The 27,682-nt window shown below is 42.7% G+C and overlaps 1 protein-coding gene across 6 annotated transcripts; it reads right to left on the bottom strand.

The window, feature by feature from the left end:
* On the bottom strand, positions 1–27,461 carry LOC101476182 (protein bicaudal D homolog 1). 6 transcript variants are annotated; one of them, XM_004564764.5, is made up of 11 exons: positions 27,228–27,461; positions 17,919–18,131; positions 15,976–16,131; positions 13,186–13,490; positions 12,773–12,947; positions 10,601–11,095; positions 8,308–8,486; positions 7,659–8,037; positions 6,804–6,998; positions 5,079–5,230; positions 1–4,270 (listed from the first exon to the last, which is right to left on the bottom strand). In XM_004564764.5, exons 1-11 carry the CDS (start codon positions 27,459–27,461, stop codon positions 3,265–3,267), a joined length of 3,489 nt encoding a protein of 1,162 aa, XP_004564821.2. In that variant the 3' UTR covers positions 1–3,264. The 6 variants fall into 6 exon arrangements, with proteins under 6 accessions (XP_004564821.2, XP_023008920.2, XP_004564822.2 ...); XM_023153152.3 differs by having other exon boundaries at positions 15,976–16,128; XM_004564765.6 differs by having other exon boundaries at positions 27,243–27,461.
* Between the last annotated feature and the right edge of the window lie 221 nt (positions 27,462–27,682).

Here is a 27,682-nt window from a genome sequence, read left to right as displayed (position 1 = left end):
TTGTAGTATTCATCATGACTACAAAACAGTACAAGCATTGTTCTGCTGTGATCTTCTACACAGTTGTCTCCTGGAGCATGATTTGGCACACAGCCCTACAAACACGAGTAAGAAGTCACATTTTTTGTCTGCTTTTTCCCAGCTTACAGTAGCTAAACATATTTATGTATTAAATGACTTCTGTAATGAACTAACTGAACGCTTGTGGAGAAGGAAATGCAGTATGACTGTTCTAGATCAGGACAATGTGAATGTGTTTGAAATGAAAGGACCGCAGTGGATAAGATTTGACGTTCTCTTAATCTGCTACATGTAACCAGTGTGGAAACATTACTGTTATTGTGTGCCTTAGTGAGTGACCTCTGTGCCTGAAGAACTGACCTCAGAAAGCTGTGTCTCTATTTTGTAAGCCCTGTATGCTAAACCCAGCACAGTAAACTGGCCTTACAGGGAGGCTGTCATACAGTCAATGGGCAGAAGAGACTAACAATGCTGAGGGCAGGTGTCTGTAGAAGGCCAAGCTGTGACTGTGAGTCAGTCTAATGAGCGTGTGAATACTCAGTGTGTATGCTAGTGCACGACACATTTTGTTGTACGTTATGGTTAAGTAACAAAGACACGAGGACTCAGACATCCTCACTCCAAAGAAGGCGACTGCTGGTGCGTGTGCTGAAGGCCTGACACCCCAGGGGTGCTCCTTGGTTTATTTGGCTCTGCGCTTTGTCAATGAATGGCACTGCAACAAACAAATCGTTTATTTATTTATTTATGTTTCTGACTGTTTTTAGTATCAATTAAATCTAAAAAGCAAGTGACAGGCCACACAAAGTTGATCATTTTGGCTCCAGATTTTTTTCACGAACAGTATCCAGACCAAAAAAAGTATTATGACTAAAAGTAATCCAAGCCAAAGACAAATACGTAAAGAACAGCATTTTAGCCTGAGGTACAGGAGGAGTAACATGTAAAAGGAAGCACATTATCTGTTTGTGTCCAGGTGAAGGCAAGCTGCCAGAGCAGGCTAAACTGTAAGTACCGTGCAGCTGGTTCCTGCTGAGATATCAGGTGTAACAGAATTTTTAAGGCCCGTCAAGCATCTTTCAAAATAACTGTCAGTAGACTCACATCACAAGAAGCTTCACATCATCTGTCAATCAAGAAGTGGTTACACAAGAGGCCAGTTTCAAAACAGATATCAACCTTGATTAACAAGCGTATTTCTTTTCACTCACTCACTCGGTTTAGCCAGTCTCTTCTCCCAGTTCAAACCACACCATGATGCTACAGGTCATCCAGCTCCAGGATGACTCATGCCAGGCTGAATAACATATGTCAGGTTCACTAACTTTGGTGAGGTGAGCCCTCAGCTATGCTGAAATCATTCATTCTTTTACAGATGCTACACTGTTGGCATGCCATTACAACCAAGTCTACCATGACAGGAGTGAGTCCGAGTAATGCTTAATCACTTCCGCTCAGTGTCTATGACAGCATATTACAGAAAAAGTGATTTTAGGGAAAATAAATACATGAAAGAATTCAATGATGGTTCTGGAGGATATGGTAGCTTTCCAAGAAAACAACACAGTGATCTACTAACTAATGTGTTAATAGCTAATGTGCTCTTCCCTATATATCCATGCCATACATGCAGTGTGTTCTGTGATTATGTTCATGGGTCAGCGCTTCTTAAAAAGAATATGCAGAGAAAAGGATTTCCTCAAAAAAAAATCCTTAAAGGAATGAACACTGATTAACTTAAGCTAGGTTATTCATTTTTAGGGTAAATATCTGGTAAAGACTATAAATTGGTCTTGGAATGATGGATCCTTGAAAAATCTAAAATATTTGGATGTCCAGTCTCTGCTATCAGATTTAGAGGCCTGTAGAGAGCACAGTGTTGAAGGTGGGGGCTGCTGTATTCTGTACATTTCTCGTATACAAGGCACATAATTCATATTGTTTAACCCTCACATACTGTTCAGGTCAAATTTGAGCAGTTTTGACATTTCACAGCAGGAAAAACATCCTTCATTGCGTTCTTTAGCCACAAAATGTGATGACTTTTACTAAAATGACCAAAAATGGACAAAAAGAAACACACAGAAGTGTATCTTTCCCTTTGAATCGTTTCAGGCAAATCTGAAATTTGATGGGTTGGAGAGCCTGACGCAGCCTTGAGTACTGCGCAGAAAAGAAAAATCAGAAATGTGTGGCGTCTTCAACTAATAAAATTATTAAACTTTTTCTTCCTTTTAACGAAAACTCTAATCTTTGGGGAAAAAAACTTAACCAGAAAACTGTGTGTTGGCTACAAGAACACATGAGATGAGATGGTACGGTTGGTATACTATAGTATCAACTGATCATACGGTGATCATACAGTTTAAGGTCCCTCATCCCAGCTTCCTGGTCATCTTAAAAGATTTTCTCCATCCCAAACCTTCCAAACAGCCTTCAACTGCAATTACACAGACCTTTCAAAGGCAAGCGGAGGGACAGTGAACATGCATAGCTGAGTGTATGGCTATATATAAAAAAGAACACTGGGTGTTGCTAGAGATGAACAAAAAATACTGAGGGATGAGCTTTATCATGGCAACACCCTGGACAAAGAAGACCACAACGGGAGGAGTGTCCCAAGAATGTACACTGGCCTGCAGCGAGGGAAGGAAATGAAAACGAGCAGCTGTAGACAATTGTCCACACAACCTGTGGGCTCCACGAGAGTAACTGAGTGCCCAAGCTATGCATCATTATCTGTGCCATGAGGATTTTCACCGTAGTCTAGGACAGAGGACCCACAGCAAAAACACTGCTTCCTCTGTGTCAAAAATGTGTCGGTTTAGAGGATATGAGACAGACTACCAATCAATGTGAGTATTAAACTGAATACAGAGTACAGTGTTTCATGTGTCATGAGCCCCATCTAAACATGTAAGTGTCCAGTCAATGTGTAGTCAACCTGATTCATCTAAATGCTAAAAACTTTGGAAAGTCTTCGTTAATGTCGTCCTGTGAACCAGTCAGCAGTCTCAGAATAAAAGAAGGCGGGGACGTTTGTGCTCCATATAATCCCTGAGCAAAGTCACTGAACATTCAGAACCCACTGGCCACGGCTTAGGCACAGGAAACGGGAAACCAGTCTGTCCTCCTTTCTGTGAGCCCCCTCTTAGGTGATAAAAGAGAAGCGTTATGGGGGCTGCAGTTTGTTAGAAACGGGGAGCTCAGTGCAGTAGCCTTTGACAGACTTGCAGTACAGCGTCATTCCCGGGGCCTGTAGGAGCTGTAGAATCTGGGGTAGAGGGGCGTGTAGTGTGAGGAATGGCTGTAGGAAGTGGAGGTGCCAGAGGTGAGGTAGGAGCTAGAGGGGGTAAAAGCAGAAGGGGAGCTGTAATAGGCAGATGAATAGCTGTGGGAAGAAGATGGGGAGTAAGGGAAGGAGTAAGGGGAGGATGAGGAGGGAGTGTAAAGGACGGATGAGCGTGTCATGCTGGGCAGGGGACGAGTTCGAGGTGAGGGGCTCCACGTGGACCGTCTGAGACCCAGACCAGGGGACCGATAGGGAGAGGAGGGAGCAGATCCTGGCTGGGTGGGCCTGGTAGTGGGGGAGAGAGGAGGGGTGTGAGTGTGTGGAGTGCAGTGCCTGGATAGGCCTGAGGGGCGAGCGGGAGCAGGGGAGATGTTGGCGCTGAAACTGGGGGAGTCGACCACAAACGTCCGCACCCCAACCGTCCACTGGGAGTGAGAAACCCTCAGAGGGGTTGAGGGTGGGGTCTGTGCTGAAGGAGGCGAGGGGGGCTCCAGAGAAGGGGGGCTCCCTGGCATTGGAGGGGCACTCAGCGAGGCAACCGATGGTAATGACGGACTGTGAGGGGATGCGTGCGAGGTGAGGGAGGTGGTAGCTGAGGCCAGAGCCGCAGTGGCTGGGCTAAGGTGGTCAGAGGGATCATTGCGAAGAGCTGGTGTGGGGCTGATAGAAGGGAGGCTGCCAGGGGCCAAAGCTGGACTGGACCCTTGAGCAGGATTGGAGGCTGTAGTCAAAGTCGAGGGACTTACTTTGGGGGTGCTGGTTTTTCCACGGGTCAACCTGCTCCCCCGGGTGCGATGGGACTGCTCCTGATCAAAGGCCAAGTCCTCCAAACGCTGGGTGAGGGCCAGTTTCTGCTGGATGGCCATCCGCAGGAGAGAGTTCAGAGTCTTCTTCTCATCCTCGGCTGCAGCCAGCTGCCTCTGCATCTCATCCAGCTGGGTCACATACTCATCACACCTGCACAAAGCAGACATTTGAGTAGTGTAGAAAATGAACTAAAATGTAAAATGTGGAAAGAAAGACAGATGATGTTTGCACTCTAATTGGATAGCTACACATTACCTGGTGGAATGTCTAAGTTTGAGTATGGTGAAAAAGATACGTGATGCTAGTTAATAAGCTCCAGATAAAAGCAGCTGGGTGCTGTGTGGAACATTTGTAAAGACTGAAACAAGTAAAATGAGGAAAATGTAAATGCATGAAATATCAACCTATTCTTTAAGATGACAAAGTCTGTTGACTGAGAGGAAACACAAAGCTGAGTTTTTGGACCGTTTGTCTTTAGAAATAGAGCTGGGCTGTGATGTACATTAGTACATTAATGAAGTACATTCCTGGTTGTCTGTGTGGGTGCTCGGTCATCCAGATCATGGTAATCCTAAGGAGCTTGGAAAGAGAAATGACTGGACTTCTTATTACATCCTGGTTAAATTCTTTAGAGGCTTTCCCTGACACACTAACCCACAGGTATCGAACTCCAGGACTCGAGGGCCGGTGTCCTGCAGGTTTTAGATCTCACCCTGGGTCAACACACCTGAATCAAATGATTAGTTCATTACCAGGCCTGTGGAGAACTACAAGACATGTCGAGGAGGTCGTTTAGCCATTTAAATAAGCTGTGTTGGATCAAGAACACATCTAAAGCCTGCAGGACACTGGCCCTCGAGGCCTGGAGTTCGACACCCCTGCACTAACCCAACACATGGATTCTCAAAGAGTTTCTGGAAATGTTTGTGCTTCAGTATGTTCTGTTTTGTTCTCTGACCTGGTAGCAAACATGGCTCGCAGAGAGGAGAACGTGGCGGCGTCTTCCTTCAGGGCCTTTAATTCGTTCCTCAGCTTTGTCATGGTGTCGGTCACCATGGACTTCTCCGCCTCATACTTACTCTTCAGGTTGGCCAGAGCCACTTCTGCTGTCTAGTTAAACACACAGACATATTAGTGACTGTATATTAAGCCCCTTTTCCATTAGTACCTACTTGGATAAACTGGTTTTGAATTACTGTGAAGTGTCTGTGAAGGTTCATCGTAGTCTAAAAAGCTTGGAAAGAAAAGCATCTGGACTTTAAGTTTCTTGAAGACGTTTCACCTCTCATCCGAGAAGCTTCTTCAGTTCTAAAAGCAATTTGTGGAGAGTTCCAGATTTTCAAGCCCTATTGGGAGTGTCCCTAAGAGGTTCCTCTGTCTAGGGAGAATCAGAAGGGCAAATGGAACAATACTGTCAACCCTTATGTAGCAGGTTTGTCAGAGAAACTCCGGAGAGTCTTCTCAAAGCACGACATCCAAGTGTACTTCAGACCAGCCACACAGTCAGACAAAAACTGGTTCATCCCAAAGACAAGTTTAACAATGTAGTGTATGCTGTACAGTGTAGTGAGGAATGCTCAGACCTCTACATTGGAGAAACCAAACAGCCACTTCATAAACACATGGCACAACATAGAAGAGCCACCTCCATAGGACAACACTTGGCTGTCCATCTGCATCTAAAGGTCAAAGGTCACTCTTTGAGGATGCCAATGCTTACAATTTGGACAGAGAGGACAGATGGTTTGAAAGAGGAGTAAAAGAAGCCATCTATGTCCACTGTGAGCGACCATCTTTGAACAGAGGAGGTGGCTTATGACACCAACTGTCTGCCACCTATGATCCAGTTTTGAGATCCTTCCCAGACGCCTTAACGCCCACTCACATCCTGGGTCATTTGACCTCAGTAAATCACATGATAGGGTGGGGCTAGGTTTCACAATGGGTTCATCCAAAACCTTAGCTGATTGTGATTCACACCTGTTTTCACACCTTGGCTCGTGTGATTAGGTAGAGGATCAATAGGGTTTCCAGGACCCTCTTATGGACACTTATCTGACAGCCAATTGACATGAAGTCACATTTTAGTACCTGCTCAAATCGCTTGGAACCCCAGCTGAGCAGGTACCTGGTATCAGGTACTATGACCTTGATCCAAGTAGGTACTCGTATAACAGGGGTTTTAGTGTATATTATGTATACCGATTCAGAATGACTTTCCTTGACTATTTGTCTAGAATATTTAGCAGTGGACAGCAGTAATCAGTTGTTTGCAAATATCATTTATATGTTTCATATGCATAACGGAGAGGAAGAAAGCAAATGTGAGATGTACATGGCCAACATGTGAGGAAGTCCAAGAACCAGTTTTTAGGAAGAAGGGAAGTTGGCATCTGTGACTGTTAGAAAGAAAGCACTTAAGCATAAAAACCAAACTGCTCCGTCCATTCAAACCAACAGTTCTTTTCTTTTTCACTGTCTATGAGAGAGTAGAAAAGCACTATATAAGAATCAGTCCGTTTACCATTTATTTACATGCTTATGTCACTACTTGTTGGGTTGGTGCTTAAAACTCTGAGGGGTTTTACTTTTTTGTTAAATACACGTAGGGAAATGTCAGCAATGGAAAATTATTGAAATATTGTTGCCTATAATAACTTAACCATCACGTTTCCATACTCACCTGTTTGTTAGCCTTGAGCACCAGTCGAAGAGTGGCTATCTGCTCTCTCTTGGTGCTGAGTAAAGATTTGAGCTTCAGGATCTCCTCCATGCAGCTTTCCTTATCCTTATCCAAGAGAGGAACCAGTTCCCGGGCTGCAGTCCTCTGTTTGGACAGCTGCAGTGACCTGTCCACTGCCCGCTGTAGGTGTTTCACCTGGGGAGGAGACAGGAGCAGATAAGAAAAAAGGAAACCACTGGAGGTGTCACATCTTATGCCGGAAGAAAAGAAGGTGGTAGAGAGGAGGAACAACGATTAACACTATATTGCCTAAAGTATTTGCTCATCTGCCTTCACACGAACATGAATTGGACCATGTCACCACTACTCTAGAGTCCAGTGGTGGCGTGCTTTATAGCATTTGAATTGTGTTTGGTGATGTAAGGCTTGGATGTAGCTACTCGGCCATGGAAACCCATCCCATGAAGCTCTCTACACACTGTTCTTGAGCTAATCTTTACAAGTTTGGAGGTCTGCAGCGATTGACTCGGCAGAAAGTTGGAAACCACAGCCACTATGCACCTCAGCATCCGCGGAGCCCACTCTGTGATTTTATATGGCGTACCACTTTCTGACTGACTTTCTGTTGATCCCGATTGCCTCCACTTTGTTATGTACCACTAACAGCTGCCTGTGGGATATTTAATAGTGAGGACCTTTTCTTTAAAAAATGTTTGTAGAAGCAGTCTGCATGCCCAGGTGATTGATTTTATACACCCATGTTCATGGAAGTATTTGGAACACCTGAATGCTTGTAGGGATGAGAAAAGACCTTTGGCAATATAGCAGCACATCAGGAGGTACAGGCAGATGTACCTGGTCTCTAATGATGGCGCTGAGGTTGTAGATGTTCATGGGCTCCCTGCGCAGCTCACCAGCAGGCTCCATGGCTGGCGATGAAGATGACGATGATGATGAAGAGGCACTGATGCTAGGTGAGCGGGTTGGAGGTGTGCTAGGTGGCAGGCTCTGCTCAGATGGCACCTGAAGGACCTCTTTCTCCACTCTTCGGCTCCCTCCATGTAAGGGCTCTTTGGATGGAGACTCCGAGGGCGTCCGCGACTCTCCTGGAGTTGAGGTTGTTGAAGCAACAGCAGCAAGCCGTCTGGCTAGGCGTGGTGTGAGAAGAACTTTGCTGTTGTCTGTACACATGGCTTTGAGACTAGAACTAAGGCCCCTGAGGCCCCTGCCTTGTCTGGAAGAATAGAACAGATAATGGAACAGAACCTTTAGTGTCATAGGTGCTTTAAACCTGTTCTTTCTCAACTAAGACATCAAGTAAAAGAAAGCAAGCAAACAGCTCAATGCTCACCAAACCCTCACCCTTAAGCTCCCAGGCCTCTCGTAGATGATATTATTTTTTAAAGAAGTTTTTATAGAACAGACAAACACACCTATGATGTGAGTGGTTTTATTTATTATTTGAATTTCCATGGATACTCTAAGAGCAGTAAAACAGTCACACCTGTAGTAATCCAGCATGACACGGTTGGGCGTCTCATCGTTGCACAGGCAGACATGGTGGTAGAGCTGGGCGAGCTCCTCACTCAGGGTTACCAGCTCATCCTGAGCTGCGTTCAGTGCCCCTTGGCTCTCATTGGCTGCTGACTGAACAGCCTGCAATTCAAACTCCAGGCTACAAATCTGAAAAGAGAGGAGAAGGAAATGAGAAAAAATTAACATATGCACAATTGTTAAGTACCTGGGACACATAAATAAAGTGTCCCAGGTACTTAAATTTAATAATCGAAATTTTAATCATATACGTAATAATTTAAATATGAATGTTGCAAAAACTTATTTTTACTCAATGATCATCTCTCATATGGACTATTGTTTGACGTCCTGGTCACTTGCTTGTCCAACAACACTAAAACTATTGAAAACATTTATAAAAGAAGTTTAAAACTACTTGACAAAAAACCGACTTCCCACCACCACTGTCATGTGTTAAAAAAAAAACATAAATTACTGAACTTCAATAACTTAGTGAAACTTAAAAGAGTGAGTTTAATATATAAAGTCTTACACTCCCTTGCTCCACCACCACTAAAGCAGTTCATTAGGCATAAAGAAAGCTCAGACAGGACCACTCGAGCTACAATCCGAGGAGACTTGTTTATACCCCACAGACGGACAGCATTTGGGCAGAACGTCCTCTCTGTTAAGGGAGGCCATCTGTGGAACAGTCTTCCTCAACCCATTAGAGAATGCTCTACACTCAATTTGTTTAAGGCAAAGGTTAAAAACTGGTTATGGACAAATCAAGTGTGTGATCATGTATGAGTTGTATAGTTTTAATGTTTTATTTGGGAACAGAATGGTGTGTATGTGTAAGTTTGGTGATGGAGTTTTTATTATGAATGAATGATGAATTTTTATGAATTATTATGTCTATTTTTTTATGTTTAAGGACAACAGATGGAAATTAGCCTTTGGCTATAATCTGGCATGTTTACATTCATGTAATTTTTTTTTTTTTTTACATTTATGTTCATTAACATGCACTGTCCTAAATAAATAAATAAAATAAAAAAACAACAAAAAAACAAAACTGAAATTGTAGTCCCCCAAAAAACAAAAAGCAGAATATTGATTGATGTCCCAGAAGTTCAACACTAGCTGTTTCTCAGTGAAATTCTTTCTCTTTCTTGGCTCTTGGTGGAGGTGGACGCATCTTTTTCCCCTCTCCCTCCCTTATCTTTTCCCGCTTGGCTTTTATGTCCTTGTCAAGTCTTGTCTTGAAGTTCTCCAGAGGCCTGCTAATGTACTAATCATTTGATTCAGGTGTGTTGACACAGGGTGAGATCTAAAACCTGCAGGACACCGGCCCTCGAGGCCTGGAGTTTTCTACCCCTGAGTTAAACAAACCCTTCTCATTGCTATGAGCTGAAGGATAGTTGGTATATTCCAGTCTGCTCCTACCATTACCACTGAGCCTACTCTTTACCATTGATATCTGTGCTTCACCCACATTATTGTAAGTGCTTTTCTCCCCTTACTTTACTCAGTGTCCTCATCCTTTCCATGAACTCTTTGTTGTTTACTTAGCTGTTCGTAACCAAATGCTGTTCCCTTCAGAACAGAGATAATAAATGTGTCACCCTGTTACTCAGTATCTGAGAACTGGAATAGAGAACCATCTCTTTGCTTTCATTCAAACATACTGCATATCGGCTTCAGCTTTCATTCCCCATCTGTCCACTACCTTCATTTTCCTCCACCTATCTGTGAGCCGACTTCCTTATTCTCATGCACTATTCTTACAACTTTGCCAAATCAGTTTTCAGGTTTGCAGCCCGTTTGTTGCATGACTGCAGGAGCTGGTGTCACCAGCACTCTGTAGCTGACATCACCATCCTGCCTTAGCTGGTATAACCACTGTAAAAACCTATATAAATCTGTGAAGAGACAGCTGAACACTGTTTGAACTGAACACTCCTCTCAGAGAAAGACAACAGCAGCCACATTCATTGGAAAGCAATAAGTGATACTTTCACATCCACCTGTCCTCCCGCAGCCACCAACCCCCGAGTCTGATAGACAGGGAGGCCAGTTCTCTCTGCAGAGGGCCTCCAAACACAATCCACTAGGTTTCATTCACTCAACACACAAATTCATGAAACTGGCAAAACTAATCTTACCTTCACATTAAGTTCACAGTGTAAAGATAGAGAATGTGAAACATTCACTCTCACAGACTCACAGGAGAGGAGAGGAAACAGACTCTATGACAACAGGCAGTATGACTTTGTTACCTTATCCCGTCCCTCCCGGCAGTTCTTTTCCAGAGAGGCAACCTGCCTCTCCAGCTTCTGGAGCTGACTCCTTTGCCTTGGCTTCTCCTCCACAGCTCCCTCCACACACTGAGCAAGCTTCTCATGGAGCACTTTTAACTCTGCCTTGAGCTCCACCACCTCTGTCACAGCCACACGGTACTTGCACTGCAAGATCTCCAGACTGGGAGTTTGGTATGAAAATACCAGACTTTTACTCTTCTCCTCTGCAGTTTCTCCTTCCTCCTCAGCCTCATCGTCTCTATCCAGCACCAGCAGACTTTCACAGTTGAGTTGAGAGGTGGGACTGCTACAAGCCTCCTGGCTGACCCTTCGATGAAGACAGCGGAGAGCAGAGACTTTCTGGCTCAGGCGGAGGGTCTTCTCGTGCTGCTCAGTTAGGGCCCCCTGGGTGTGCTGCAGCTGAGTCTGGGACTCCTGCAGGCTCGTCATCAGTGCTGCTTTCTCATGTTCAACCTGAAGAAGCCAAGTGCATGATTAAGGAAAGCCGTATCCCGCGTGACTTAATAAACTGCAGTTTCTGAGGTTACAGTGATGTCAACATAATCGTTGTAAGAAAGTAAAAAGATAAGAGGTGCAACCACAATCCCATTTCTGAAAAAACTGAGAGGCTGTTTAAATGAAAATAAAAACACAACATTTAAATGGGAAGTAATTCAGTGACAGTAGCACAGATATCACAATCTGACCATCTTCTGGAAAAAATCGTTTTAATATCTAAACGTATTAAAAGGGGAAAACCAAAGATTACGCTGCTACTGATGTGAAGATGTGAATTAGAACCCGTTCAGGAAGAAACTGTTCTGAGCCGGTACTTGCCGCCAAGGCCGTGTATACTTGTGTCCATGTTTGACACCATCATCATCTAAGCGACACCTAGAAATGTTTCCTTGTCTGCCACCAGAATGAGATTGTCCAGCACTAATTCAAACTAAAGTTCATCAGCAACTGTGCAAACAAACCCAGAAGCAGCAAGCTGCAACCTGGAAGCCACTGGCTGTTGGTGGCTAAAGCGTAGGTGGACGTTAGCTGTTAGCCTAGCCCTTATCTCACTGATATATTTCACATACATTCTTACTAACTGGGCTTCCTGGGGACCACAAGAACAATTTACTTTGAGAATCACACAGATGCACTGATTTCCAGTTTTCAGCCAGGAACAGTTATCCCAGAAGACCAATTATGAACCGGTGTGTTTCATGCACATTTTGTGCACAGCAGCGAGCCACATGCTACACTGTTGGCATGTAAGTGAGTGAAGACATCAGTGCATCTCTAGTCATAACAGCAAAACAGGAATAATAGCCAGATATATTTCTTCTTAAAGCATTATTAGTTATGTCATCCAAAGAAAAGCTGATTTTTTTGTTGTTGGTTTTTTGTACTTTTATTCAAAGTACATGCTACATTTTTCCTCAAAAAGTACATGCTACATTTTTCCGCAAAAGCTTATTTATCATCCTCACAGTTTTTAGTCATATTAAACAAACACTTTTTGTGCTCAGTTTAATCCCCCCAGGGTCAGTAAATCTCTCCAGCATGCTCTGGGTCTGCCACTTTTCTAGCCTAGAACGCCTCACCCACGAGATGCTCAGGAGGCATCCTGGTTCTCTCTATGAGGGGAAGTAGCAGCTCTACTCTAAGCTCCACACCCTACTTCAGAGGAAGCAAATTTCTGCTTATATCTATGATCTCATTCTTTCTATCTCCTGCTTCATTCACCCTTCACTCACGAACATCCTTAAATTCGTGCATTTTTGTGCTTTCCCGGTCTTGAACCACGGGCTCAAACTGGGAGGTGCTGATTCTCTTCACACTTGCTTCATACTCAGCTGCACAGCACTCCAGTGCAAGCTGGGGGCAGATGAACCCAACAGAACCATCATCTCCAAATAGCAGAGACGAGATCCTGAGACCACCAAACAGTCCACGGCTTGGCTGCTCCTAAAAAGCCTGTTCCTAAATGCCTTGAACAGAACTGGTGACGAAGCAGTCTGACTCACTGCTGGTAATGTGAAGCAGACTGGGTGCGGTTGTAGAAGTAAATTAATTTACTTTGACATAAACTATTACATTTATTAAACTGACTGTCTTCCTTAGTCTACATGTCAGGATGATATCATTGGAACGTACCGCTATCAGCTGCTGCTTGAGCTTCTGAATCTCTGTCAGGTTCATCTCAGTAAGTAGGTCTGATGTGGCGGCCCCCTCAGTTTTCAGACACTGCCTTCTGCACTCTCCATTAGCCCTGAGCGCTGAGCCCACAGCCGTCACTGGTCCTGAGCCACTCTGAAGGTGACCGTTACATCTGGCAGATTAGAGCAGAAAGTGTCTTGTCACAAGCTATAGTGTCAATAACAGTAAGAAGAAAAGTTTTAAAGCAACTTCATGTAAGCAACGACCTTTGAACACAAGCAGCTGTGGCCAGTGACCAATTAGTAACTGCTGCACCCCCCCTTACTCTCCCATTTCTGTACATTACAGTCTGAATGCACTGGGTCGAGGAGACAGGTCTGTGTGCCTGTGTTTGTAGGTGTGATATCCACCTTGTTGGCTCCTCTGTGTTTGGGGAGAGCAGAGTAGTTGGGGTAGCAGTGCCACTGGGCGGTGCTGAGGAGAATATTAGATTTGCACTCCCAGTGTAGGCCACATCACACATGCTGAGGTGGTGAACAAGTTCTCTTCGCAGGTGGTTCTTCTGCTCACGCTCACTCTTCAGAGACTCCAGCGCCTCCTCCAGCTGGGCGTCTGAGATGTCCTTCAAACGCAGTGCATCCTGTAACTGGCTGGTCAGCAGCTCTGTCTCCTCCTCCAGAACTTTGATCTCATGTTTCAGGCCTTCATACTCCACCTGAACAAGAGTGGACATTCACATTCAAATGTATGAACCTTTATTTTGAGTTGCTGCTACATTGTTTAGGTGATTAATATATATTAAAATCAAAATTGCTTTGAAATGTTTGTAAACACAATATATATTTATTCTAACCTTTATGCATATATTTTGTGCAATTGCAAATCTAAATACTTCAGCTTAGATAGGCATGTTGATGCCCAGAGTGACAAGTAGGTCCAACTTTGTAAAAAACACATTCCTCCTGCTGCTGGTATCACTCACCAGGCTAAGCAGGTTTTGTTACTGTGGTCACATGCCACAGTAGATTGAGGGCTGCTGATGCTAACAGACTCAATAAACTGATCTGCAAGGCCAGCAATGTTGTGGGGATGGAGCTGGACTCTCTTAAGGTGGTGTCGGAGAGGCGAATGTTGTCCAAGATAAAGCCAATGTTGGATAATTCCTCCCACCCACTCCATGACATGCTGGCTAGCCACAGGAGCACGTTCAGTGAGAGACTGAGATTACCAAAAAGCACCACTGAACGACACAGGAAGTCATTCCTGCCTGTGGCCATCTCCCTGTACAACTCATCCACCTAACACACTGTATACTGCAATAGCTACACCCTTTTTGCACATGCTCTTCTTTCTTATTTAGATATTAATCAGTAAGTGACTTAAATGTATATATTGTGCTATTTCTTACTTCCTGTATTGTCTGTTATTCTTACTGTTTGGACTGGAGCACTATAACCAACATAAATCCCCTAGGGATCAATAAAGTATTCTGAACATCTTCTCCTTGACAGTTCACAAATAAAGCCAAACCCCCACCTTTTGTTTTGCCAGTAGCTATCTCCCCATATGTGGGTGAAACCAGGCAGATCCACATTGGTCTCAGATGTACTGATTCAACCATGTTTCAGAAAAACATGAGTGAGCACTGACGGTATATGTGGTCGGGCGTGGCCTGCGGTGCCGTGCAGCGAGGGTGGACGCACCTGCACGGCATCCTTAATCAAGCCCGCCGAGTTAAAACACAGGGACTCGGGGGTTGGTGGGAGTTGTGGTGTGATGTGATTTAAATAAAATGGCTCAAAACTATGATCCCTGGACCCGCCGCGTCTCATTTACACCACAGTATACTTTCTGAGTTTTCACCAATATCTCTAGATTATCACTTTTGTTGGGCAGAGCTGACATTTCTCATTATGACTGCTGCCAGAAAGGGTCTCTATCTCTGATTCCAATCCTTCACCTTTGCACCAGCACAGCAAACACAAAAACACCTCTTGTTACAGGCCCTGGCCTTGGAAGAAGGGAACCAACCTCCTGTCAAGCAAATTCAAGCATGGTAACCCACACAGATGGTTTGCTGTTGGAACCTGTGGTTACTTCCGCGGGAAGTCTATTGAACCAGCTGAGGGACGCCGGACCAGTCAGCGACTGATTGAGCACAGGATGGTATCTTCTAGATTTGCTCCGTTTCAATGAAAAAGAAAATCATTGAATTGAATTTCATCAGCATAACAGTGATGGGAAATGTCCTCGAAGGGGCTCAATATATGTTGGAGGGGAAGAAGATATATTAAAAACAATAAAGGCCCCAAAACCGAACCTTGAGGGACACCGTAAGTAAGGGAGGTAGAGGATGACCTGAAATCAGAGACTGCCACAGAAAAAAAATCGGTGATGTAAATATGAGGAGAACCACTCCTAGTCATTTAACACTGAACAGGTAGAAAAACCAACCGTAGTGACTGACTGATTGAAGATTCTCCATAATACAATGTAGTGAATCCACAGACATTGGCCTGACAGTGGATGAATACTGAAATGCTGCACATGCTCAGCGTCTGACTAATCTTAATGTCTTACCTGTCAAACTGGAAGTTCCACAGGAAAGTGAAATGAATCGGAGATTATGAAGAAATCTCATCTTCGCCCATATTCTAAATCACTTTGTGTGCTTCATTTCTTTTATATCCATATGTTTGGATTGTGATAAAATACTAGATGACAAGGAGAAAATCTACAGATGCAGAAAGGCCCTGGAAGTTTTGGACCCAGGACCACCTGTTTGCTCTAGCCTGACCACATATTGTCATCTGCGTGGGCATACCTGATATAAAGCTGGGACAGGCTTCTGACTCCCCTGCAATTGTTGCTGGTTAAGTGGGTAAGAACACTAACTAATGGATGGATTCTCAGAGTTCACTCAGAAAAGAAGTATACAGAAAGACAGAGGGCTGTCAGCAGCAGCTAGGGACATAGAAGGGTAATCTTTTCTTTGTGCTAGATGAATTGTGCTTCTTTAACTTTTGGACCTCTTAGTAGATAAGTACACCTTTGATTGACATCTGAGCCAGCAGGGAATATACATAACTGTCTGGTAACTGTAGCTAATAAGTCAAAGACAGCGCTAAAGTCTAATGACCTTCAGCATCATACATACACTTTGAAACAGTTTCACGACGTTACTTGAGCACTGTCTGTACCTGACTCTGTTTAAGGGTTGACACCAGTTTCTGCAGAGAGATGTTCTCCTCCTCCAGCTCGGTGTAGTCCTGGAGAAGCCGTGACTCTCTGAATTTGTATTCTCTGATCTCTTCTCGCATTCGGGTCCGCTGTAGCTCCAACATCTCATTGCTCTGCTAAGACAGCACAAAATGAGAGCTGGAGCTGCTTATGACACAGTTCTCACAAAGGAAGGTAATGTAACCAGTATTTAGAGTTTGCAGGATGAAATTTTTAAAAGAGGGAAGGTGAAGGATGGATTACAGTATATCTCCACACAAAACCATGAAAAACTGACATAAAAAAAAATGGAGAATGAAGCTCATATACAGTCGTGGTTAAAAGTTTTGAGTATTTGCAATGTTGTCCCTTCTTTTTCAAGACCTCTGCAATTGGCCCTGGCATGCTGTCAATCAGCTTCTGGGCGAAATCCTGACTGATGGCAACCCATTCTTTCATATTCAACACTTTGAGTTTGTCACAATTAGTGGGTTTTGGTTTGTCCACCTGCCTCTTGAGGATTGATCGATCGCAAGTTCTCAATTGGATTAAGGTCTGGGGAGTTTCCTGGCCCTGGACCCAAGATTTCAGTGCGTTGTTCCCCAATCCACTTAAGTTATCACTTTGGCCTTATGGCACAGTGCTCCGTCATGCTGGAAAAGGTGTTGTTCTTCACCAAACTGTTGGATGGTTGGAAGAAGTTGCTGTTGGAGGATGTTTTGGTCCCATTCTTTATTCATGGCTGTGTTCTTTGGCAAAATACTAAGAGAGCCCAATCCCTTGGATGAGAAGCAGCACCCCACATGAAAGGTCTCAGGATGCTTTACTGTTGGCACGAGACAGGACTGATGGTAGCGCCTACCTTTTCAGATGCCCCAAACAATTGGAAAAGTGCTTCATCAGAGAAAATGTCTTCACCCCAGTCCTCAGCAGCCTACTCCGTGTACCTTTTGCAGAATATCAGTCTGTCCCTGATGGTTTTTTTGGGGAGAGTGGCTTCTTTGCTGCCCTTCTTGAACCCAGGGCATCTTCCAAAAATCTTCGCCTCCCTGTGCGTGCAGTTACACTCACACCTGCCTGCTGCAATTCCTGAGCTCACAGCTGAATCATCTTTAGGAGACAGTCCTGGTCGTTGCTGGACTTTCTTGAGCGTCCTAAAGCCTTCTTCACAACAACTGAACCTCTTTCCTTGAAGTTCTTAAAGAGCCAATAAATGGTTGATTTACCTGCAATCTTAGTAGCAACAACATCCTTGCCTGTGAAGCCCTTTTTATGCAGCACAATGACGTGTTTTCTTGTAGGTAACCATGGTTAACAGGAAGAACAATGATTTCAAGCCTCACACTCATTTTAACAATTCCGGTCTGCTTTTCTAATTCAGTCAGCATGACATAATGATCTTCACCCTTGTGCTCGTCAACATTTTCACCTGTGTTAACGAGAAGATTATTGAAAGGATCTCAGCAGATCCTTTTATGGCAGCGATGAAATGCAGTGGAGGCTTTTTTTGGGATCAAGTTCATTTTCATGGCAAAGAAAGACTTTGCAGTTCGTCGGATCGCTCTTCATAACATTCTGGAGTAATGAAATCATAGCAAATTGCTATCATAAAAACTGAAGTAGGAAAGTTTCTGAAAACCAATGTTTGAGTCATTCTCAAAACTTTTGGTCATGACTGTATGTAAAGGGTTTTTAAAGTCTGGTTGTACTGAAGTCTCTGACAAAACAGCCCTTCCAGCCCCTTGTCCATGAACTCGGTAGTCACTTTCTTGATGAGAATGTGATCGAATTTCAAGTCTTATTAAACATGCCATGATCATGATTTTGATGACACTTTAAAAACACTCTATCAAGTTATCCATAAGTCTAAACGTCCAGAGTAAGTATCTCTATTAAATATGAGAGCCTTATGATTGTACCGTACCTCCCTGAGCTCCTGCAGCAGGCTGCTCAGGTGCTCGCTGTCAGCCTGTGCACTGGAGGCAGCCACTCGACTGTGATTCAGTTCCAACTGGAGCTCCAGGAGACGACCCCTAAAGTAGGCCTCCTTGGTGGCAGACTCCTGCAGCAGTGTCTCCTCATTGTTCTCCCCGTCCTCTGCGACCTTACGCTGGGTGGAGTATGCCTGGCCGAATGCCTGGAACAGGACAGGAGGGGAAAGGATTATTTCTCTTGACTTTACCTGGGGAGAAAGGTACAAAAATGAAAGTCCCTTTCACCTTGTATAAATGATACATGAGTGATTAACAAGATTTTTTTTATCCTTTATTTTTATATTGTTTCATGTACTTTAACGCAATTAGTAGAGACCAAGGTAATGCATGCCAGATAGAATAGAAAAGTGCTACATGAGACCCGGTCCATTTAACTATCTATTTATTATTTACCATCCAGAGTAAGTATCTGATTAGTGGCCATATTTCTAAGATTTTTAGGGCCTAGTACAAGAACCTCTGTTTTATCTAAATTTAGAAGCAGAAAATAAAAGGTCACACAGCTCTTTTTTGTCTCTAGGACATTACTTCAGTTTGACTAATTGGTATTTGATATCTGGCTTCATGGGCAGATAAAGTTAGGTATCATCAGTATATGCTATGTCTTCTAAAGGAAACGTATGTAACATAAACAGAACTGGTCCTAGCACTGAACCCTGTGGAACTCCATAATTAACCTTAGTGTATAAAGAGGATTCTGTATTTACATGAACAAATTGGAGTCTGTTAGATCAATATGATAAAAACCACTGCAGCACAGTACCTGTAATACCTACGGCATGCTCTAATCGCTTTAATAAAATATTATGGTCAACAGTATCTGACGCTGAACTGAGTTCTGGCAATGGTTTAACTACTGCCGTGAGCCTTCAGCAAGTGACCTAATTTAAACATTGTATCAGACTAAGGTGACAGTTCCTCTGTATGTTTTAATGCAGCCTTACTTCTGTACATTTACTGTATGAAACAAATGGCAGTGGATGGAGCAGCTATGAAGTTCACTTTTCTTCACATTCCAATTTGTTGCAAAAGTGATTTTTTTTATAATAAAGCTATTCAAATTATTCAAATCTTTGCAGCCCTAGATCAATCCATCTCTGTTAAGAATTGTTAAAATGAGTGTGATGCTATTACTAAAATAACTGATAGCTACAGCTCTAGATTGATGATATTTAAGATTGAAGCATTAATTAATGGTAGGACTTTGATGAGCAGTCTTGTGGGAATGGGGTCTAAATGACACGTATTGCTTTTTGAGATTAAATAGAACAGGATACGAAGCATTAAAACATGTTAAAAACACAAAAGCCTTATTAAACGCAGTGTTGGGCCCAGAAGTCTTATTAAGTCCTGTTAAATAAAACCTTAAAGTGAACGAGGGCTTACTTTCTTCTTCACATGACTCTACCTCACCTTCTTTGCCTCCATCATAATTACTTTGACTTCAGAATGCAAAAATAAGTCGTTTTTAAGCATTTGCTGTGACCAAATCTCTTGAGGTTGCTTAACAAGATAACATCATTATGTGTTACAGTAAGCTGTCACCGGGTTGGACTCATCATAGGCCCGTACTTAATGAATAATTCATCACATCCTCTCCATTTTTGTGCGGATGCTTTGAAACCCTGTCCAGGCATGCATCATTTAGACCTCCAGGCTGTTTTTAAGAGCAACTCAGTTTTGGTTGTTCCTTCCACAACTGACAGAGATCAGAAATAGAGGCCAAAAACAAGTCACTGCAGCGTCTCGATCTATATATCTATATATCTATATATATCATATCTCAGCAATTTTCAAGCAAAGCTCCTCCTGGATGAGAATTACTTTCTACTAACTGATTTTTGCCAGCATAAAGACTTTTCTTCCAAAGCACCTGCAGAGTGAAAGGATCCATCCCACAACATTAGGTGAGTAAGGATGGCAGTGTCTGATGACTATAAAGGGAGGGGTGCCATTGGCTGCATGACATCACAGAGGATAACTGCACTCGGTCCCCTTCTGTTTTTAGCCTCATCAGCTACACTAATGAACTCACTGCATTTTCCCCTCTGCTTCACTTGTCACATATCCCATTCACTCAGGCTGACTATTAAAAGACATGCGGTGTTTGTTTCTGACCTCTTAGCATCAGAGTACTTTTTTTGCCTAAAACCTTAACACTACTGTGCAAACCTGTTAACCAGCACCTTATCAACAACATTGCCAGTGCAATAAAAAACATTCATAGAAGAAAAGGGACATAGAAGAACACCATCAGTCCTGAAATGCCCTGCCCAGAACCCAGACCTCAACATTGTTAAAGCAGCGTGGCATCATTTTGACAGAGAATGAAGGAAAAAGACAGAAACATCAAAGAGATCTGAATGAACCCTGGACACCTATTCCTGAAGTATTATTTACAGAAATCACAGAAAGCTGCCTGACAGTGTTCAGGTTGTGCTGAAGAATAAATAAGAAGACTTTTGCAAGTATTGTACATTGCAGAGGTGGGACCAAGTCATTGTTTTGCAAGTCTCAAGTAAGTCTCAAGTCTTTATCCTCAAGTCTCAAGTCAAGTCTCAAGTAATGTCAGGCAAGTCAGAGTCGAGTCTCAAGTCACTGGTGTAAAAGTCCGAGTCAAGTCACAAGTCTGAAACTTTGAATTTCAAGTCCTTTCGAGTCTTTAAAAAAAAAAAACGAAAAAATAATGTTGCAGTTATGCTAAATGTAAATATTAGACCATGTAATTTTAAAATCTGTGTTTTTCTCAACACATGACAAAATAGTGAACTTAGAAAATATACACAAATTGTGAAATTGCACCTCTTTAAAATGCAGCTCAATTAAACTTAGCTCCAAGAATAATTTTCACCGACAGTTCTGAGATAAGCTGCATGTTATTCTTGGATGCGGTTGTAGGACCAGCTTTAAAATCGCATGACAAAAATATCATACACATTAAAAAAAACTGTATCACCAACGTAGCCTGGAAAACATTTGCTAGTTAGATGAAGTCAGCTATCTCATCTTAGCATATTTATATGCATATTTATAATTATACGGTTCTTGGAGTGAGTGCATACACTCATGAAGTTTAGTAACTTCAGGTCACTGCAACAAGCCCAGGTACAGTTTACCGACGGATGGGTGCAGGACCTTGAAATGCACCGTGTAGAACGAAAGACCATCGTACGTATCATAAGTTTACCAGTCTCACAAATCGTCTTCATAAATACACATTCATTAACCGTTTATTAATAGGACCTTTGAGCTCAACGGTAATTAATTAGTAGTGGAAATAATTTCTGGTTCGCATTACAGAAATGTAGCAGTGACAATAATATTGTATGCTGTAATCGCACTGGGCAATTAGTGATACAAAAAACCTGTTTTATCCTGTGAATAAAAGTATATGTTTTTGTCAATGTACCATGGTAATAACAGAAGCGAAACGCAATATTGTGTCAGGACAATTCACTATTTATGCACAATAAATAAAGGAGCATAGCGCGACAATTTCTGTTCAGCGCCAGACTTGCTTGTAACCTATATCACTAATTATGTTATGAAAATGACGCATTAACTACAACAGCAGACTGACCTTCGTGTAAATGCTTGGAGCAGACTAACCTGTGAGCTGGAGTGTTCTAGGACGTTATATTTGATCTTTGAATGGCTGCAATCCAGGCCATCCATCGCGTCTTTGTTACTTCGGAAACATGGCTCGAACAATTTCTCTTCAACGACGTAATCCGATAACAACCGATCTCTTTACCCGTCGGCTTCCCGTGGCTGTCATGCGACCGGCTATTGCAGTTAATAATACAACGGCTTCTTGACATTTTTGTGTTTCTTTTTATCGCTGTGTGACTGATTTTAATTGAAAGCCTGCGTGCGCTAGTACCGCTTGCCACGAGTTCCCAGAATCCTTTGCGGTTCTACCCGTGAATGACGTCACATTTTCAATCTCCATATAATATGCATGTTAAATTTTATATTTGGGGTAAAATATCAAGTCTTTTCAAGTAAACCGGTTCAAGTCCAATTCAAGTCCCAAGTCATTGGTGTAAAAGTCCAAGTCAAGTCACAAGTCTTAGAACATTTTTTCAAGTCAAGTCTAAAGTCATAAAATTAATGACTCGAGTCTGACTCGAGTCCAAGTCATGTGACTCGAGTCCACACCTCTGGTACATTGTGCATATTCTTACAGATATCCTGTTTGTATTATGTGAGTATAAAAAAATGATAGTGATGACATCCAAATACCAATGATTAAAATGTCCTGCATAGGGAGCAGATTTAACAGAAACAGTAAAACCCCCGAAATGGAACCTTATGGCACACCGTAGGAAAACGATAGGAAGAGTATGGAATTACATTTCTATCAAAAGTCAAGTGTGACAAAAAATACAATTCAGGCAACTAATTTAATTTCACGGGTGCAGGTAGATGGATAGGAACTCAGCAGCCACACACACAAAGAAGTCATCCCAACATGGGCGTGCTGCTTTCTTGCATTTGAGCAATATCTTTAAAATTAGAAATATCCGCTTTCATCATTCGTTGAAAACTGGTTCATGCATTTATTACTTCTAGGCTGGACTACTGTAATTCATTATTAATGGGCTGCCCTACAACTTGTTGAAAAACCTTCAGTTGATCCAAAATACTGATATAGACTAGAAAGAGAGAGCATATTTCCCCCAAATTGGCTTCTCTTCATTGACTCCCTGTTAAATCTCAAGTCTCCTCACAGATCTCATAGTACCATATTACCCTAGTCTAAGACTGCTGGCTGACTTGTGGTTCCTTGAACATTTAACAGTGAAATGGGAGGCACAGCCTTCAGCTTTCTGGCCCCTCTTCTGTGGAACCAGCTCCCAGTTTGGATTTGGGAGCTGGTTCCACACTCTCTGCTTTTTAGTCAGGGTCACTATAGTTAGTGACCCTGACTCATCCCTTAGTTACGCTAAAATAAGCTGGTTTAGGTCATCTTATTAGGTCTAACTGTCAGACTACGCTAGTGACGTGGATCCTGGTTTCCTCCACGGACATGACAATGCATACCCTCATGTGAGGAGACTAGGGCTGCAGCTATCAATTATTTTAGTAACCAAATAATCTATCAATTATTCCATCAATGAATCGAATAATCAGATAAGAAATACTTTTGTTTTATTGATGAGCAATAATGAATGTCTTGATGCATGCTCAATCATCCAGGTAAGTAAATCTCCAAAAGTTGATTCTGTTCATCTGGACATAGTGTTTTCAGTGGGAGAAACGTTTCGTCACTCATCCAAGTGACTTCTTCAGTCTCCAGAAGTCTCCTGAAGAAGTCACTTGGATGAGTGACGAAACGTTTCCCCCAATGAAAACACTACGTACAGATGAACAGAATCAACCTTTGATGGGTAATAGCAAATATTCAAAAGAGAAAAAAATTCAGAATGAACTGCTAATTGGGTTCCATTTTAGAAGTTGCAATGTTTTAAAGTTTACCAGCATAAGACATCTGTTAAGAAAAAAAAAACAATAAAAAAACTTAAATGCTAAATTTTATATTTATATATATACTATTTACTCGATGAATAGTTGCAGCCCTGGATGAGAGCATGCAGGCAGTCCTGGAGGATGAATGAATTTATGACAATGTCTGCCCCCCATGCTTGCCTGAGCTAAATCTGCAAGAACACCTAAGGGACGTCATATTTCACTGCATCTGACACTGCCAGGTTGCACCTCCGACTGTCCAGAATCTCAGTGATGTCCTGGTCCAGGATGGTTTCCTGTGTTCTTGGGCCACTTAACACAAACTTTAAAATGTGTGAGGGATTGCCTGAATTAACACTTAGGAGTGGATTTATTCAAGCATGGTCATAGGAAACAACATTAGTAGGGCTGGGCTATATCATACCGTTCACGGTAATACCGGTATAATGTTGGGCAACGATAGGAAAATGAAATATCGCCATAGAATATGGGTAAAACGCGCATGCGCAGTGCCTTTGTTTACATACGCACATGGCGGCGATGCAGAATGAGAAGAGCGAAAGTGGATCGTTGAATGAAACGGATGAACCAGAATTGGTTTGTAAAAATGCTGCAACTTCAGTGGTGTGGGACTGGTTTGCCTTTCATCCGTCAGATACACAACAAAGCACTATTTTTGGTAGCGCATGCTAGCGGGCCGTCGTTATTACCATGTTTTTTGGAAAATACAGCACACTTAAAATCAATCCTTTGATTTTTCTGAAAATCGACAGTGCCCCTTATAATCCCGTGTGCCTTATGTATGAATTCTGGTTGTGTTTACTGACCTGGAAATGATTTTATGTACACGGCGCTCGAAAATCTGTCAAATGTTTCAGTACGACTTTGCTAAGCTACGAACCCGCACCGCTTGATGGATTGTCGGAGCATTACGGCTATCGTAGGCGGAGCCTCGCGGAGTGATACGTACTGTGCTTCAACATAATATTACCGTATTGTGTGTGTATAACCTCTTTTTAAGTTTTGTGGATATTATACATGGTTATGCTGAGGATATGTCGGCCAATTTCCACTGGAAATGCCTTTTGTTTAAACTGTCACCAAGGAATTTGCATTTGCACTGTTACATTTTTCTATAACTTTAATGCACTTAAAAAAAGCTGCTTGTTTAAGTGAAAATACATTGATGGGTTTTTGTTTTTTTTGCACTAATAAAGTTGAGGAATTGTAAAGTATTTTGTCTAGTGTCAATTATATCGTCAGTTATATCGTTATCGCAAATTTTCAAATGTATGATAAATATTTTTGGTCATATCGCCCTGCTCTAAACATTAGCTCCAAAAAGTTAAAATTTCATGAGAATTATTTTTTGCAACCTGAAGACAACAAACACAATGCTAACTTGTGCTGCTATTAGTACACGCTAACTTAGTCTTAATTGTTGCTGTTCATAGCAATGAAAACAACTGTACAATATCCCAAAAAGTTGATTCTGTTCTGTCTGCATCTGAGGCTGAATCTCATGTGGTTCCTGTAATCACCATCTTACGTGCTGTTTGCTCATACTGACATACACATTTAGGCTGTCCTTGCCAAAGTGGGTTAGAATTTCTTGATGCATGCTAGATGATTGAGCATGCATCAAGACAAACTGTAAAAAACACAAAAATGAATCATGGATTCAGTCCTGCTCCTGTAGGTCATCTCTGTCCTGAATGTATTTTTAAAAAGAAGACAGAAGAGAAATAGATGCAGTAGAGATGTAGCCTGGTCACTTGAAATTCCTTATAGAAACCTAAATATTCTCTAAATTAATGGAGTCGCATGGACACATACACATTCTCACAAACTGGCAGATTGGTGTTAGCATACAGTAGCTCTCCAATAAATGTAAGTCAGAAAAATTACACAATCCCAAAATTATCCCTGAGACTGACTATGAGACTCACTGGAGGTGAATCATTATCACCATTAAGCTCCAGTGTGGATAAAAACCCCATGCAGAATTACATAATTCTATAAAATATATTGAGTAGTAAAGCTGAGTACTTAAAAGTCTTGAAAGACAAACAACCTACACGTGGTGAAATGTCCCAATAACACGAGAGGCGGTGTACACCCTGGACAGGCCACTAGCTTGATGCAGGGTTAGCACAGAGAGACAGAAACCAGTCGATTATGAGTGAACACCTAATCACCAGTTAACCTAACCCGGTTAATTACGTGTCTTTGGACAAACACATGGAAATTCCACCACACCACACTCCGCAAAGATTCCACAAAGTCAAATTGGGGTTGTTCTTGCCAGGAGGCAACAGTGCTAACCACTGCACCACCTGCCAACTAGCATGAAGGAAACCAAAGTCCATGGGGAGTATGGTTGCAAAGCTGAAACTTAAAAAGAAGGGGACAACCAGAAGTGTAGCCTGCACCGTTTTTTAACTCTAAATGGAGAAACTTCGCCCAGCCTGGACACTGCTACTATATCTGGTATGTTGACTGAGATTTATATAAAGCTCTTCTAGTCTTACTGACCACTCCAAGTGCTTTTCTACAAAAAGCCACATTCACACATTGATATAGCCCTTTATTCTTTGCCATAAATGCTTCAACTTTGCCACTCAGACAGTGACGGACTGGAAATTTGGGGATTTGGTATCCTGCCCAAGGACACTTTAATATGTAGACCTCTCTGATTTACCCTGAGATTGAAGGAGAGTGAATACTAATCTCATGTTCATTATATGGACACAAACGCAAACAGGTTTATGAGGTTTCAGCGTTGTTGTATTGTATTTTTTCCTATTTCTTAAAGACATTTTCCATAGATGCAAACAAAGAAATGGGCAGGTGTGGCTCAGGTGGTGGAGCAGGTCAGTGGATTGACTCCTGACTCCTCCAGTCCTACTTGTGCCCACAATTAACCTTGGACAATGTACTGAACCCTGAGCTGCTCCTGATGCATCTATTGGAATTTGAGTGTGAGTGAATGTTAAAAAAATGCTTGGGCATAGATTAAAGCACTGAATGCGTATGTATGGGATTGAGTAAATGAGACTTGCAGCAGGAAGTCCTGTGAGTGCTCAACAACAGCACCATAAAAGTACCAGCCTATGTAATAATAATGTGTTTTGTTTCCAGCAGCCTGCAATACAAATTCCTAAAGATACAATTTAAACTGGTTCTTTGAAAAGTTGCCTGTTATGTGTAGTCATAGGGTGTCTTTTCATGTTCGAATGATTCATAAGTCAGTGTTAAATGGATTTAAAAACAAAAACCATTCCTCTGAAAATCGTCAGGTACAAGGACTGGAGTGAAGATGAGTGGAAAAAGCTGACATTGTCCAAAAAAGCCCATGAGAAAGCTAAGAACTACTGAAACCAGTTAAAAATGACAAGAAAACCAGACTCCTTGGAAGCATGATATAAAGAAATGGTGGGTGTATGAGGGGAATTTAGTATTTTGCCCAGAAAGTTTGTAGTGTGTGAAATATAATGACTTGATTTAAAAACAGATTAAATAAAGAGCATAAAGCAACTAGCCTGTATTACAGTACTGTCTTTAATCTTTGACAAGCTAAGCCATATTGGCTAAAGAGCTGGCATGTCCAGCAGGTGTGACTACAGGTGAAGTGTGCACAGACAGGCTTTTTAATGAACCACCCTGTGAGCTCATAACATCCTCCAGCGGGTGCAGGTGAGAAGGTGCTGTCAGAAACGCCTCACGCTAATCAGATCAGTGCATGGATTTCGAGTAAGGAGTCATACCCCTGCTGACCCCACCTCCTGCAGCTGCTCCAGCTCCACCCTTAGCGCCTCCTGCTCGGCCTCCAGGTCGGCGTACTGCTGCTTCAGGCTCTGGTTCTCCTCCAGAACCGCCAGTCCGCACTCCGCCGCCCGTATCTTCTCGCGGTTGGCCTCCGCCAGCTCCCGGGTCAGGCGCTCCACCTCGGCCCGATATTCCTCTACCGTATCCCCGCATCCTGCTCCTCCGGCAGCCATCGTTCCTCTGTCCCTCCCTCTGCCCTCTCTTCCCTGCGGCGGACGAACAGAGAGCCCTGCCAGAGGGAGAAAACAAGCCCCACCGCCTCCTCTGGGGGAGTCCCAACGTCCTGCAACTCAAACAGCACCAGCGAGCATCCACGGCTTTCACAGCGCTGCTGCCATCGCAGCGGGAGTATCCTCAGCCGTGCGATGCTCGGAAAGATGCGTCCTCTCTCTCC

The sequence above is a fragment of the Maylandia zebra genome, linkage group LG15 (assembly GCF_041146795.1).
Source record: "Maylandia zebra isolate NMK-2024a linkage group LG15, Mzebra_GT3a, whole genome shotgun sequence".
NCBI lineage: Eukaryota > Metazoa > Chordata > Actinopteri > Cichliformes > Cichlidae > Maylandia > Maylandia zebra.
The sequence above is the reverse complement of the archived record's forward strand: the minus strand, read 5'-3'. Positions and strand labels throughout refer to the sequence as shown.